This window comes from Enhydra lutris, unplaced genomic scaffold, assembly GCF_002288905.1.
Source record: "Enhydra lutris kenyoni isolate GAN:26980312 unplaced genomic scaffold, ASM228890v2 scaffoldscaffold12, whole genome shotgun sequence".
NCBI lineage: Eukaryota > Metazoa > Chordata > Mammalia > Carnivora > Mustelidae > Enhydra > Enhydra lutris.
The window spans coordinates 40,167,676-40,181,542 of NW_019154096.1; the positions used below are offsets into that span (position 1 = coordinate 40,167,676).

Sequence of the window (13,867 nt, forward strand, 5' to 3'; positions counted from 1 at the left end):
AGCCAACTTTTCTATACATCAGTAATAACCAATTTAAAAGAGGTGTGTGTGTGTGTGTGTGTGTGTGTGTGTATGTGTGTGTGTGTGTATGCATGTAAGGAGAAGGGATAGATCCCATTTACAAGTGTGCAATACCTAGAAATAAACATACTAAAAATATTCCAGACTCATGTTAAGATATCTTTTACTGAAAGACTTAAAAAAAAAAAAAAAAAACCACCCTGCATGCATGAAGGAATCTACTAGTTCTGTGGATAGGAATATTTAAAATCATAAAGACATTGGGCATCTGAGTAGCTAAGTAGGTTCACCATCCGACTTCTGATTTTGGCTTAGGTCATGATCTCGGGTCTTAAGCCCCACACTGGGCTCTACACTGGGAGTGGAACCTGATTAAGATTCTCTTTCCCCCTCCCCTTTGGCCTCTCTCTCTCTCTCTCTCTCCTTTTCTTAAAAAAAAAAAAAGGAAAAAGAAAAAATCATAAAGACCATGCCAAAGTAATTTATAAAGTCAATTAAATTCCAATAAAATCAAACCCCAACATAATTTCTACAAAACTATGTAAGATCAGCTGAAAGAAAAACTAAATGAGACTAGGCAAAACATTTATTTAAAAAATAATGAGACTTGCCCTATCCTCTAATAATTAAAATAGTGCTTTATCTGTGAGTATGGAGTTTGCATTTAAATGTAGGAATTTTGCTCATGACATCGTAGCATTTCAAAACAGGGAAATTTTATCTGTTCAATAGATAATGTAGGGACAAAAAGACAGCCATTTGGAAACAAAAAGTTAGTTAATTATTCACACCTTATACGAAAATGGATTTCAGGGGTGCCTGGGTGGCTCATTCATTGAGCATGTGCCTTCCACTCAGCTCATGATCTCAGGGTCCCGGGATCGAGCTCTGCATCAGGCTCCCTGCTCAGTGGGAAGCCTGCTTCTCCCTCTCACATTCTCCCTGCTTGTGATCCCTCTCTCACTGTCTCTCTGTCAAATAAATAAAATCTTGCAAAAAAATGGATTCTCAAGAGATAAAGGAGTAAAACTTTCTTTTAATCCTTTAAATATATTAAAGAAAAATACAGAAAATACTTTTGTAAGCGTGGGTGGGAAATACCCTCCCAGATAATATATGAAATCAAGGTACCATGTGCAATTTATTGAATAAATTATATCTCAGTAAAAAAATACAACTGAAAACAGGAATATCATAAAGGGAAAAAGAAACCTGGCAAATTTGACAAAATAAATATCTTGAAAATGTAAAATATCCATGTGGTTAAAAAAAATAAACAAAGTGTAAAGATAAGTAACAAAAAGGAAGAAAATTTTGTACCATACATAACAGCTAAAGAATTAATGATCAGAAAAATATATATATGTATGAAAAAGACAGCAAGCAACTGAAAAATAGGCAAAGGTTAGGGACAGGCAATTGACAGAAAACTTTCTTTTAAAGGTTTATGTATTTATTTTTAAAGAGAGAAACAGAGAGAGTGAGAGAGAGCACGAGTGGAAGGGACACAGAGAGAGGGAGAAAGAGAATCCCAAGCAGACTCCATGCTGAGCGCAGAGCCCACAACCTGAGAGAAACAAAGGGCTCAACCCCACAACCTGAGACAAAACCAAGAGTCAGACACTTGACTGGCTGTGGCACCAGGAGCCCCAACAGAAGAAATTTTTTTAAACAGTCAATAAACATATGATGAGATGTTCAACCTCATTAATAATTGAATACAATAATTAAAATTAAATTGTATTGAATATAATAATCGAAATTAAAACAACAATGAAATATTCTTTTTCCCATCACCAGGATAAATAATGAAAAAGATTAATAATATCCATCGATAATGAGGCTTCAAGGAAATAGACCCTATCATGCAATGATGGTCAGAGTATAAATTTGTAAAATCTTTTTGGAGAGCATATGGACATTGTCAAAAATTTAAATATGCATGGCCTTAGGCCTAGCAATTCTCTTTCCAGGAATTCAAAAGACACACTTGAAAGTGTGTAGAAGGATGTTCACTGAAGCACTTGTTATGTTAATGAAAAATTGGACGTTTCTGAGACTTCATCACTAGAGGGATGATGGCACACAGTTCGGTGTCATCTGACTATGTAATATCACTTACAAAAAAGAGCATAAATAACATCATCGGCAATACTTATAAGGCATGAAGTGTGGTGTTACTGGAATATATGTGTGGGGGCAGGCACTAATGCCCACAGAAGAGGGACTTGATGGAGGCAGACCACACCACGGACAGTGATTACCTCTGGGGACAGCAGTGCCCCTGAGGGTGTTAGGATGTAATCTCGGTGGGCTAGCATGCACAAAGAAGTCCTGAGGAAAGAGGAAGGATAGACAAGCGCCTCGAATGAGATGTACAATTGGAATAGGCCAAGGAAAAAGAGATGACTTCTGCCAGAGAAGGTTTCGTTATCGACCAAGTCTTGCTTCCCTCATGTATTGGTAGCAAGAAGTGCTATCAAAGGGCGTTCATTCATTCACCAGCCAACCTCCTTTGGCAACGGTGAGATGAGAAGACACGGCGTGTCAACCATTCTTCCTGGGACTTTACAGTGGAAGACCAGCAATTTTATCTCACATTAAAAACAATGCAAGAAAGGGAGTGTGACAGTCCATGGTCAAGGGCAGGGGACAGGAGTAGTGTTAAAAGCATTCCTGAGGGGTGCTTGGGTGGCTCAGCGGATTAAGCCTCTGCTTTCGGCTCAGGTCATGATCTCAAGGTCGGGGGATTGAGCACCGTATCGGGTTCTCTGCTCAGCGGGGAGCCTGCTTCCCCCCCACCTCTGCCTGCCTCTGCCTACTTGTGATCTCTCTCTCTGTCAAATAAATAAATAAAATCCTTTAAAAAAATAAAATAAAGTATTCCCGAGAAAATTGCCCTGCTCCTGTGAATGGCTTGAGAAACCTTCAGGAAGGAGAGCAAAGTGCATTCCTTAGAACAGAGGGACTCTGGAGCCCAGAGGAGGAAAGGCGCTCACTCCAAAAACACTTGTGAGAATTGCTATTCAGTGTTATAGCCCAAAAGTATTTGCCCACAGGACTTTTCATTGTGTTTGTTTTTGTTCTGATTTTCCGTATAACAATTATTAATATGAGGTGAAGATTTAGGAAAATAAGGCTCATGGAAATAAGCAAGGAAAAGGGCCTGGGGAAATGGTGCCCTGGGAGGTTGGAGCCAGGGGCCTCTTCCCCGCCTTGGGCCTTACGGAGAAGGACAGTGAGCCAAGCTTCCGCACTCTGCCCCCAGCCTGGGACAGACATGTTCCAACCTAAACAAGCCAGTCTGCTTTCAGGTCATTTATGTAGAGTCATCTTTTCTTAACCTTCCTGGTGTAGTCCCCTTGAAGCCTACATGGAATGCTCCAGAAGGTATGGTCATCACTTTCTAAGGTTTCTGATCGTCCCATTGAAAAACCACAGCCCTTCCCAGAGGCTGAGACAGTGCGAGGAACAGGAGGCTCTGAGTTAGGGCAGAGGCAGCCGGGGAGGCCCAGCTCTGCTGTGAGATTAGAACCACTTCCAGGGCCTGTGGAGGATGAGCATGAGACCGACAGAGAGACAAGGGAAAGAGGAAGTGAAGGGAAGGGGAAGGAGGAGGGGAAGGAAGAATCAGAAATGGGAGGTCTAGGAGATGGAAAGAAAAGGAGAGGAAGAAGAAAAAAGAGGTTCAGAGAGTGGAAACAGGAAGGAGGGAGGGAGGAAGGGGATTAGGGGGAAGGGGGAGAAGGAGGACAAGGGTCTGTATTTCGAGTGAAACCTTATGAACCACCTCAGGTTTGGGGAGCAAGTACCTAAGTAAATGTTCTAGAAGGAACCCACCTTCACTCCATGAAAGTAGATTCACATTAAATGTGAAAAGTGAAGATGACGGCACTTGAAGGCAAGGAACTTTTCATCTATTCTAATTGGCACAGAGTCCTTACTATCAAGAGATATAGTGTACAATTCCAGAATATACTGTGACATAAACATAAAAAGGACACGTATAAGATCTTGTGTTTCAGAGCCAAGTGATATTCAGAGTGAATTCCCTCCTTGGCCCTTGGTCATCTGATGCATTTTTCTGTTTTCTGTGCCAAAAGATATATTTATACTAATAGTCATTTGTTTTCTTGAATGAATTTGCTTAGGGAAAAAAAAATACACATTTCAGATAATACATCATTCCCTGCTTAAGAACATGATAATGAGGAAACTCCAAAGGCAAATAAAGTTGTACTAACCACTCTCTACATAAATTATCTGCTTTAACACGTCCCTTATTCATACAGGATATTAAAAATACTCCTTCTTCTTCCATTAAAAAAAAAAAAACCCTTCACAACTGAGTTTTATCCTTTCAAAAAAAAAAAAAGCTTATCAAAGCCACATCACTAATGCCTTTACTATTATATTACATGTATATAATAAAATTAGATTCTTTCTCACATTTGAGACCATCAGCTTTACTTTGTGATCCTCTTAATCTTGTACCAGACCAAATTCAAGTTCAAAGCAATCAAAAATGTAATATTTAGCACACCATAACTAGTCTTACTGAAACAGTAGAACATTTGTGATAAAAAAATGATAACCTTCGAATGTGGGGCTTGGTAGCTAAGATGTTCCAGAACACAGCCGATACCTCCTATCTTTCTTCAGGAAGAGTGGGCTACTTCTGGTCCTTTGCCCACTTTTAGATGAATTTCTCAGTGAGATGTTGCCAGGGGCTTGGACCAGTTCCTCTGGGAAACAGATCAGAGCCACCAGCATACCCTGCTCCGAGGCCTGGAAACTGACATCAGGATTTCCCGACGCAGGCCTCCCCCACTCCAGCCTAAGCAACCAAGGCCGCATGGATCTGAGCTGGAGGCAAAGCACACACACAGCCAGTCCAATCTTTTAGACATAAAGGTTTTGCCCAGGGCCATGTTGGGCAGGATGGGGCCAGGCACTTGCTAGCCCCAGTGTCCAAGGAAAGATCTGTCCTCATCCCCAAGCCTAGCTCACGTGGCTGTGGCCCACAGAAACCATGAAGATGCATTCTAGCCCAGCAGAGCCATCTGGGGGCCCCTATCTCGCCAATTAGAGGAAGGACCACTGATCTGTGCCCCCCTTGTCTCCCCAAAGAGCAGAGAGGCCCTTACCTCTCATTTCCGTCGCTGAGGAACCGTTGGACCAGGCGGTCCACTTATTCCTGTGCTTGCTGATTTCCTGGACTTTGCAGACGTAATGCCCTTGATCTGCTGGCCGGAGGGTCAAAACAGAGAGTGTGTAGAGTGCCCCGCGCCTCTCCTCCAGGAGGCACAGCCTCTGCCGGAAGGCGCTGCGGCTGTAATTCCCGTAGTACTGCACCACCCGGAGTTTGGTCATCTTAACCATCAAGGCTTCCTGGGCATTGGGGCGTGCGAAGAACCAGCGCACGGCCAGCAAGCTGTCCTTCCGTCTCTTCTGGGAGACATGGCAGAGAAGAGTGGCATTTTCCCCCTCCAGGTAGTCAACCACAGGCCCCGGGGACACGGTGACATTGAGGGCCCCACACACCTCTGCAGAGAAAAAAGGAAGATGATGAGCATGGCCACCACCTTTCTCCGGAAGGACACACTGTCTGTCTTTTCTCCAGAAGCCATCTGCATGGCCAGAGGGGCAGGCCACCCTGATCCCCTCCACGCTCACTCTGTGCCTTTGTGGTGGACAGGAGGAGCCCTTCTGGAGCATGGCAGGGACAGGGGGTTTCTGTGGGCTCCCACATCCTCATCCATGGTACAGTCCCATCCACATGAAAAGCCCCTGACCACTTGGCCCAGACATAGTTGAAAATGTTCTTCAATTAGTTGGTGACATTCAACACTTGGGAAATTTCACATAAAGATTTGGGTTTTTGGAATCCCTTAAACATCTCCAGCGCACATCCCATCCACCAGCCTGCCTCCCAGGGTCCACTTTTGATCAGTTTCATCGCCTGCCTGAGACAGCAATGTTGTGGGTCCAGGAGCTGCCCTTCAAAGTCCCTTGCCCTGTCTCAGTGATTTCCACTGTAACCAAGGCAGAGCATCAGTGCTGGTCAGGCAGACATTGAACTAGAACCAAAGAGCTGGAACAGCAGAGGTTTCTCAGTGTCTTACTCTAAGTCTTTTGTAGACTTAGGGTCCACGGTCTCAGAGCTACAGTGCAATAAAGAATGAAGGAACCCAGGAACAGGGAGGAGGGAGAGTACCCCCTCAGCAACTCAGGAGATGCTCCAAAATTCCAGACCTGGTCTACTCCTTCCTGTCCTTTGTTTTTTGCTTTAGATCCACTCTAAGGTCTGCCCCTCCTGAATTACCCTTCTGCCCCCCAAGCTGATCTTGGAGGGAGCCACCCCAACACCCACCCAAAGCAGCCAGACCAGCAGACCTCACACAGAGGCCTCCCCGCTGGAAGACTCACTACATGGTGACAACAGGGACTGAGCCATGTGGCCGTCCTGCCTTGGAGCTCACCGCTGGAGCCGTCAGCTGGCAGGTGGAACCCAGAGGCTGTTTCCGAACAGAACCTGACGGCCAGTGCGTCTTTACCCCGGGTCCCCCATCCTCCCTCTGCACTGCCAGCTGCCCAACCCCTGCCTGCCCCACCACACCAGCAGGGGGCCCTGGGGTCACCTCGAGCCATGGCTCTCAGCCCCAAATGTCACCTCTGATCACATGAAGGGGCTTGGGTCCTGATGTGAGGGTCAGCAAAAGCTTTGAACTCTGGCCAACGCTGCAGGTGAGCAAGGAGGAAGGATGAAAAAGTGATCAGGAAAGACCGGAACCTTCCACTGGGAAGAGGCCATGAGTCAACAAGGTGAGGCCCTGTGTCTGTCGGGGTTGGAAAGGCTCCCGAGAAAAATATTCTTCACGGAAGAAGTCCAGGCAATAATCTCATCCTCCTAAATGGCTTCCGCTGTTGTGTTCATAAACTGCATATGTTCAGAGATAGGACGGAAGGGTCCACTTCCTCTCATTTTCTTTCCCAGCTGTCAGAAGCCAGGCCCACCAGGACACTCCAGCACACTCCAAGGTCCATCCTTAATCACCTCCATTAAGTACCTCTTGCCACGTAAGGTAACATTCACAGGTTCCAGGAGTTAGGACACAGACCTCGTTGGGGGCCATCATTCAGTTTTCCCACATCCTGATAATCTCTCGTTACCTTGAAAAATAGACGGTTCTAAACTCACAAGAAAAAGGTTGGTGCTGGGCTGGACTGTCCTTGTGGAAAAGAATGAGACTGTCTCTGTCTACGGCCACAGAGGACAAAGCCAGCCCTGGGACATACTTGGGAACAAAGAGCATCAGCAACTAAGGAAAGTGCAGGTTCTCTAGTAACGATCTCCCTGTGACAGAAAGTGCTCATGTAGGAAAAAAGAAGAGGAAATGCTCCCACTGTCTCCCCTGCATCTGGTGCATCTGCCCTACACCTAGCCCAGATGCTCTATTAAATTAGTCCAAGTCCCTCCAGACTGCTAAGGCCCTGTCTGAAGTCCCCACGGGCCACAGCAGGGACACCAGGCTGACCCACTCCAGCAGCTGCCCCGGGGATCAGGGATCGGCAGACAGAGAGCGAGTGGCAGCTGGCTCCAGAACTGAAGCCCAGCTTTACCCACCCCCAAGGGCCCCCCCGCTGGAGTCAAGGGGAGAACTGGGGAAGGCAGGAAATTGAAACAAGATGGGTGGGATGAGCGAGCCCAGACCCCACACCCCAGTCTCCTCCCATTAACGCTGGGTGAAGGAGGGATTATTTATAGTGACTGAAACCAGGAGAATGTGCCAAGTGCTCGCTTCCCATGGGAGGCCAGATTCCATCCTGGAGGCAAACGAGTAACCCTTCCACTTCTGCAGCTCAGACCAGGAGTCAGCAGCTCTCTGGAAAGCCAGTGGATGGAACGATCTGCCTAAAAGGACCCCTCCTTTTCTCTTTACCAGGGCACCTCTCCGCCTTCATTTAGCCCTATATCCTCTTACAAATGGGCCATGCAGGCTTCTCCCAGCAAAGTGCAAAGACCCTAATTCATATATATGTTGGAAGCCCGAATCCTCACTCTTCAGAATGTGACTGTCTTCAGAGATAGGACCTTTCTAGGGGTGATTAAGTTAAAATGAAACTATTAGAGAGAGCCTTAATCCAACATGCACGATGTCCTTATAAGAACAACTCTGGACACGGATACGTGCTCGTACAGAAGTCTGCCCATGTGAGGACAGAGGGAGCACATGGCCATCTGGAAGCCAAACAGGGAGCTTCGAGAGAAACCAACCCTCCCGACACCTTGAACTCACACTTCAGTCCTCCAGCACTGCGGGGAACAAATGTGTGAGGTTCATGGCACTTTGTTCCCACAACCCTAGCAAGCCATACAACCTTGTTGATAGGAAGGCTCGTTTTGGCCACACTCCTGTCACCAACCCAGATATTTACACCCACCGTCAGCCCAAAATCATGAGCTACTGAAATTCAGGGCCAAGGGCCCCTCAGGGGCGTAAAGTTTTGCTAGAGAACACAGGCTCTCAGTTGTCTCCAGGCCTGCGATGAGCCTTCCTTGAAAGCCAGGTGTTCCCAGTAGCACCCTTTCTTTGGCACTGGGGATGGCTGGTTGAAACCCAGCAAACACAGCTCCTGTGCCGGCCTGAGTGGGGAGGGGGGAAAACTGCAGCTAGAGGCCCCAGTGCCTAGCAGATGCCAGCTGAACTAGATATTTAGTTAAATACTAGAAAAGACAGCATCACTCGGCATCTGCCTCACTGCAGCCAGCCCCCCCCCCAACCCCCCGCCCATGCTCAGCAGAGAACACAGTAGGTGGGAGTCAGGAGGGTAGGAAGCAAGAGCAACACCAACCAACGTATGGAGTCAGGCTGGCCAGAAGGCAGTGCCCGTGGGAGTCCAGGCCTTTCTCTTCTGGATTTGTCTGAATGACAGAGCATACACCCACTCTGCAGGGCAGAAGGGCAAGCCAAGCAAACAAGGACCAAGGCAGCTCAAGACGGGAGGATGAGTGTCACCCTCCAAGCAGGGCGGTCTCCCCTCTCCTGGCCTAGGATGGAGAATTGTCAAAAACTCTCACCCAGAGAAGAACTGAATTTCTTGCTTTGTGACCCTGCATTGCAGGGAACTGAGATGGGAGGTAGATTCCCCAACCTCCCCCCTGCCACCCCACACCCCACCCTGCCCCAGGCTCCTCTGTGCCCGGGGTTCCCACTTCCTCCAGCTTCTGTCCCAGCCTATGCTTTGTTCACTTAATCACTCAACAAATACTTCCTGAGCAACAGCCTTGAGCCAGTCATTGCACAAAGAAGACAGCATTCCTAACCTCATGGACCTAAGGGTCCAGTGGGCAAGACAGCCGGTGCCAGGGGAAAACGACACAGGAGGAACGACAAACAGTGTCACATGGTACAGAGAAAAGTTGCAAGGCTTTTAAAAATCAGGGCAAGGTCCCGATCTAGTCTGTGGGGTCAGGGAAGAAGGAGACTCTGGGGAAGTGACTGTGAGCTAAAGGCTGAGTTGGGGTTAATGACATAAAATTCAGGAGAGCAGGGGAACCTGTGTGGTTCAGTGAGTTAAGCATGTGCATTCGGCTCAGATCATGATCCCAAGTTCCTGGGATCGAGCCCCACATCCAGCTGTCTGCTTCTCCCTCTTCCTCTGCCTGCCACTCCCCCTACTTGTGCATGCTCTCTCTCTCTCTGTCAAAAAAATAAGTAAATAAATAATTTTTTAAAAAAATTCAGGAGAATAGAAAAGAGTGACCTTCCTGGGAGAGAGGGGGTGCCACCTGTGCAAAGACCCTGAGGCACAAGGAAGGTAGTGCAGGCCAGAGGGAGAAAGCACAGCGTCATCTGGTAAAGGGCACCACACAATGGCCCAGAAAGCCACCCGGCCTGCCGGTTGATCTCAGGAGGGAAATTTCTACCCCAATAAGGACCCCTCTGAGGCCAGTTCTTAAAGGAGGAATACGACAACATGGTCAGGGAAGAGGGTGAATGAAATAGAGCAAACGGGATTCTGGCCACAAGGATCCCTCCCCCAAGTGGGCTGGGCACTGGGATTCTCACGGCCCAGGCTTTCGCAGTGGCTTCATGGGGCCGGGCAGAGAGCTGGGGGTTGGCGTTCAATAGAGCAGGGCTGGAAACTTGGTGCTATTAGATGTGAGGCCCTGAGAGCCTCAGTTTCCTCCTCTGAAAAACTAGAAAATGATGCCTGGCAAGGTGAGTGTCAGCTCCAATGAGGAAATACCTTCAAATACTAATATTCGTCTTAAGCTCTGAAAGCCAGGCAGGAGAAGGCAACAGAGAGTGACACGTGCCAACCTGTGAGCAGGGCGGGCTTCCGGGGTGTGTGAGATCCACAGTCATCCGGGGCCCTGCACTGTCAGGGGCCCACTGCTTGGTTCCATCTCTGTTGTCACTCTCTAGAAATTCTGAATCAGGAACTGCACATTTTCATGTTGCACTGAATCCCACAATCTATGAATTAAATTTCTGTGGAGAGGATTTCTGGGGTCTAACCCTCTTGCTCCCTTTTGTATACCGTCGTGAGAAGGACTAATGCAGCTCTGAAAACAGCTTAAAAGTACATCCCTGTACCAAACAGTATACAACCTACTCATCTAGTATAAAGCCTGGGCCTCTCCCTCCAGCCCTGGCCATGCAGTGGAGGAGGGCAATTTCCAGCTGCAGGGAATTGTAGGACTTCTGACAGAAACAAGGCGCCCACATGGCCTGGGACCCAGACAGGGGTAGGGCCACCAGTGATGTGTTGGTGACTCTGTGCCCCGCGCTCCTTCTCTGTCCTGGAGAAACGGCTCCCACTCACTCAGATCATTCCTCTCGCTGCTGCCCTGAATTTTATGACTTTAACTCCAACTCAGCCTTCAGGGCCCCAGGGTCTCCTTCTTCCCTGACCCCACTCGGCCAGAAGTTTCTGCATTTGGAGCACCGTGTGTGGTGCATAAACAATGAATTTTGGAACACTGCAAAAAAAATTTAAAACAAACAAACAAAAATAATGCAAACGGTAGGTTAGGTACCCATCAGCAGCAAAAATCTCATTCTTATCAAAAAGATAGCCTGAACTCCTGGCAAATAGATCTCTGAAAGAAATGCAATTGTATTATTTAAAAGCGCATGGCACTGGGAGCCTGTATGTATCTGCTCCAAGCAGAGGAGCTACCAGACCTAGCCTATGGGCTGTGGCATTCACATTTGCCCATCCCCCAAAAATAGCTGTCATCCGGGACAAACACAGGACCCTGACCAATGACAAAGGCTACCACGAGCTGCGTGTGAACTCCAGGCCAGGAGTTGTTCCAAGCACTTTAGGTTTATCTGCCCGATTGATCCTTATATCATGTTTATCCTCATTTTCTGGAGACACTAAGCCCACTGGTCAAGCACGCAGAACTCGGCAGAGCTGGAATTTGAACACAGGCCATCTGGCTTCAAAGCAATTCTCAACCATCACTCCGGACCACAGCTTGGCCTTTAGGAAATATTTTGCCCCTCAGTTTCCTTTCCTGTAAAATGAGGGGTTGGACCAGTGATGGCTAAGGTCCCCCTCTGCCCCCAAATCAAGAAGTAGGAAAGTGCAGCGGTTAAGAGTCAGGACCTATGTGTAAGGCGGCTCTCTGCCAGGTCCACCGTGGGGGATTGTGGCCAGGGGTCGTGGGCAAATGCTCAGCAGGGGGAGGCATTCAGCCTGTGCCACACAAGCAGGACTGTCGTGATAAGCCACCACATGGCCTTGGGCACAGCCAGGGCAGACTCTAAAGGACCCCAAACTGCAGCTCTCAAGCCTCCTGACGTCTCCTGAAAACATAAAAATGTCCTTGACTCCCCCCCAAAAGTCACTCTCTGGGGATGCCCTCCTTGATAACACCTGTGATCAGGAAGGTGGTTGGGGAGCCTGGAGGGGTGAGGTTATATCCTGTTTGCTGCTGGCTACTCCACCATAGCTGTCCTGGTCCAACCACCCCAATCAACGCCCCAATCGAACCTCCAGTCACAGTTGGTCAAGACAACCACAAGGATGACAAAAGCATTTCCCACAGCACCAATTTCAGATTCCCCAGAAAACCAGGCTGCTCTGGTCACCAGGGGACAACGGGTGAATTTCTGCCCACTGTGATCCAAGTTCTTCCTGCTCAGACTCTGACCTATGCTGGCTCAGATGCCAGCTCCTCCACTTGGTAGGTGGGTCACCCTTGGAAAAATCACTTAATTCTGAGCATCAGCTTCCTTATTGACAAAACACACCTTCGACGGAATGAGCAAAGGCTAGCACCAGGCTCCCGGGATTCAAATCCCTGCTCCACAACTCAAAAGACCTGTGACTTAAGCCAAGCCGATTTCTGGGCCTGGGCCTCAGTTTCCTCATTTATAAAATGGGCATACTAACAGCACCTCCTCCAGAGGTTACTGGCAAATTGAGTTAATGTTTTCAAAGCAGCTGGATATATATATTTGCTTTTTGTCGTGATTAATTTAAAGTGCTGCTGTGATTAAATGAGATCATGTGTAGCGGGACACCTGGCACCCAACAGGCACCCAGGAAATGTAAGAGCCATCGAAACAGTCATTATTAACTATTATTCTAGCCAACGTGGACTTTCCAGCTCCGAGGCAGGCGGGCAGGGCTCGGGGAATCAACTTAGAAATGAGAGCAGCAACCCCAAGAGAGAGCCGGCAGTGTAGGTAGGGGCTTTCCTAAAGCAGGGTGCTCCGGTAAAGGGTCCCACTTCTTCCAGGCGCGGACACGGTGTCTCCCTCGGCCTGCTCTCGCAAGCCGCCCGCGGACAAGCCCGCGTTGCCGGGGCACATCCAGCCCCTCCGAAAACTCCCCGCAGAAGTAGAGGAAAGTTGCTGCCAGTCCAACCTGCCAACTGTTGTTGGTCCTGGCTGTCCCGGAGAAAGCAAGCAAGCAAACTAACAGCTAGAGCCGGCGCGCCCCTGTTTCAGTCCAGACCCCTAAGGCCCGGCCCCCGGAGGGCGCGGGGGCTGTGGCGAGTGCCCGCGTAGCCCCGGAGCCCGGGCGGAGGCAGGAAGGGGCCCCCGCACGGCGGCCGCGGGGAGCCGGGAAGGCGCCGCCGCGCTCCGCGGGGCTGGCGCGGCCACAGAGACCCGCGGAACACTGGCCCCGCCGGGCGCGGACGGGGAGGGGGCGGCCCGGGAGGCGGCAGGGCCTCCCCGCCAAGCCCCCGGCCCAGAGCTCCGGCCTCCCCGGCGCGGGCTGCCCTCGCCCCACCCGCGCGCCCCGGCCCCGCCGCACTTACCCGGGGCCGGAGCCCGCGCCAGCAGCACGGCCGCCGCCAGCGCCAGGAGCCGCATCTCCCCGCCGCCTCCCGGCGCTGTGACGCCCCAGCAGCGCCGCCGCCCGCCCGGCCCGGCCTCGCCGCTAGCCCGCCCCGTGCCGCACCCGCCCCCGGCCCCGGCCCCGGCCCCGGCCCGCCCCTCCCGCTGGCCCCGGGCTGTTGGGTGCCGCGTGACGCAGGGGGCCAAGAGGGCCCCCTGCCATCGGCTTGCCCAGCGACCTGTGGCCGGCTCCTTGTCGCCACCCCCACTTCACAGATGAGGAAACTGAGGTTCTGAGGGGGATCGCTGGACGCCGGGAAGGCACAGATGGAGTGGGCTTCGCTGTCCCTTTGTATCACCCACTGTTATTGCTACGGGGAAGGGCGCTTGGAGTTTGGGGCTGTTGGGACAGGGCGTTGGGGGGTGCAGCCCCCAAATGAGGTGGCTGCTGGGACCTGAGGCTAACCGGATTCCCAGCGTCTCTCCACAGCCAGTCAAGGAGCAGCTGAGGGAGGAAAAAGCCCTCTTCCGCTGCCCTG

General features: G+C 49.9%; 1 protein-coding gene across 1 annotated transcript in view; it reads right to left on the minus strand.

Annotated features, from left to right (window-relative positions):
- LOC111145189 (V-set and transmembrane domain containing 4) overlaps positions 1 to 13,364 on the minus strand; it is a 93,812-nt gene extending 80,448 nt beyond the window's left edge. Inside the window, exons 1-2 of the mRNA XM_022499909.1 lie at positions 13,310 to 13,364; positions 5,169 to 5,567 (exon numbers count right to left, since the gene is read on the minus strand). Coding sequence (XP_022355617.1) covers positions 5,169 to 5,567; positions 13,310 to 13,364 — 454 coding nt within the window. The remainder of the gene's footprint in view (positions 1 to 5,168; positions 5,568 to 13,309) is intronic.
- Positions 13,365 to 13,867: the final 503 nt, after the last annotated feature.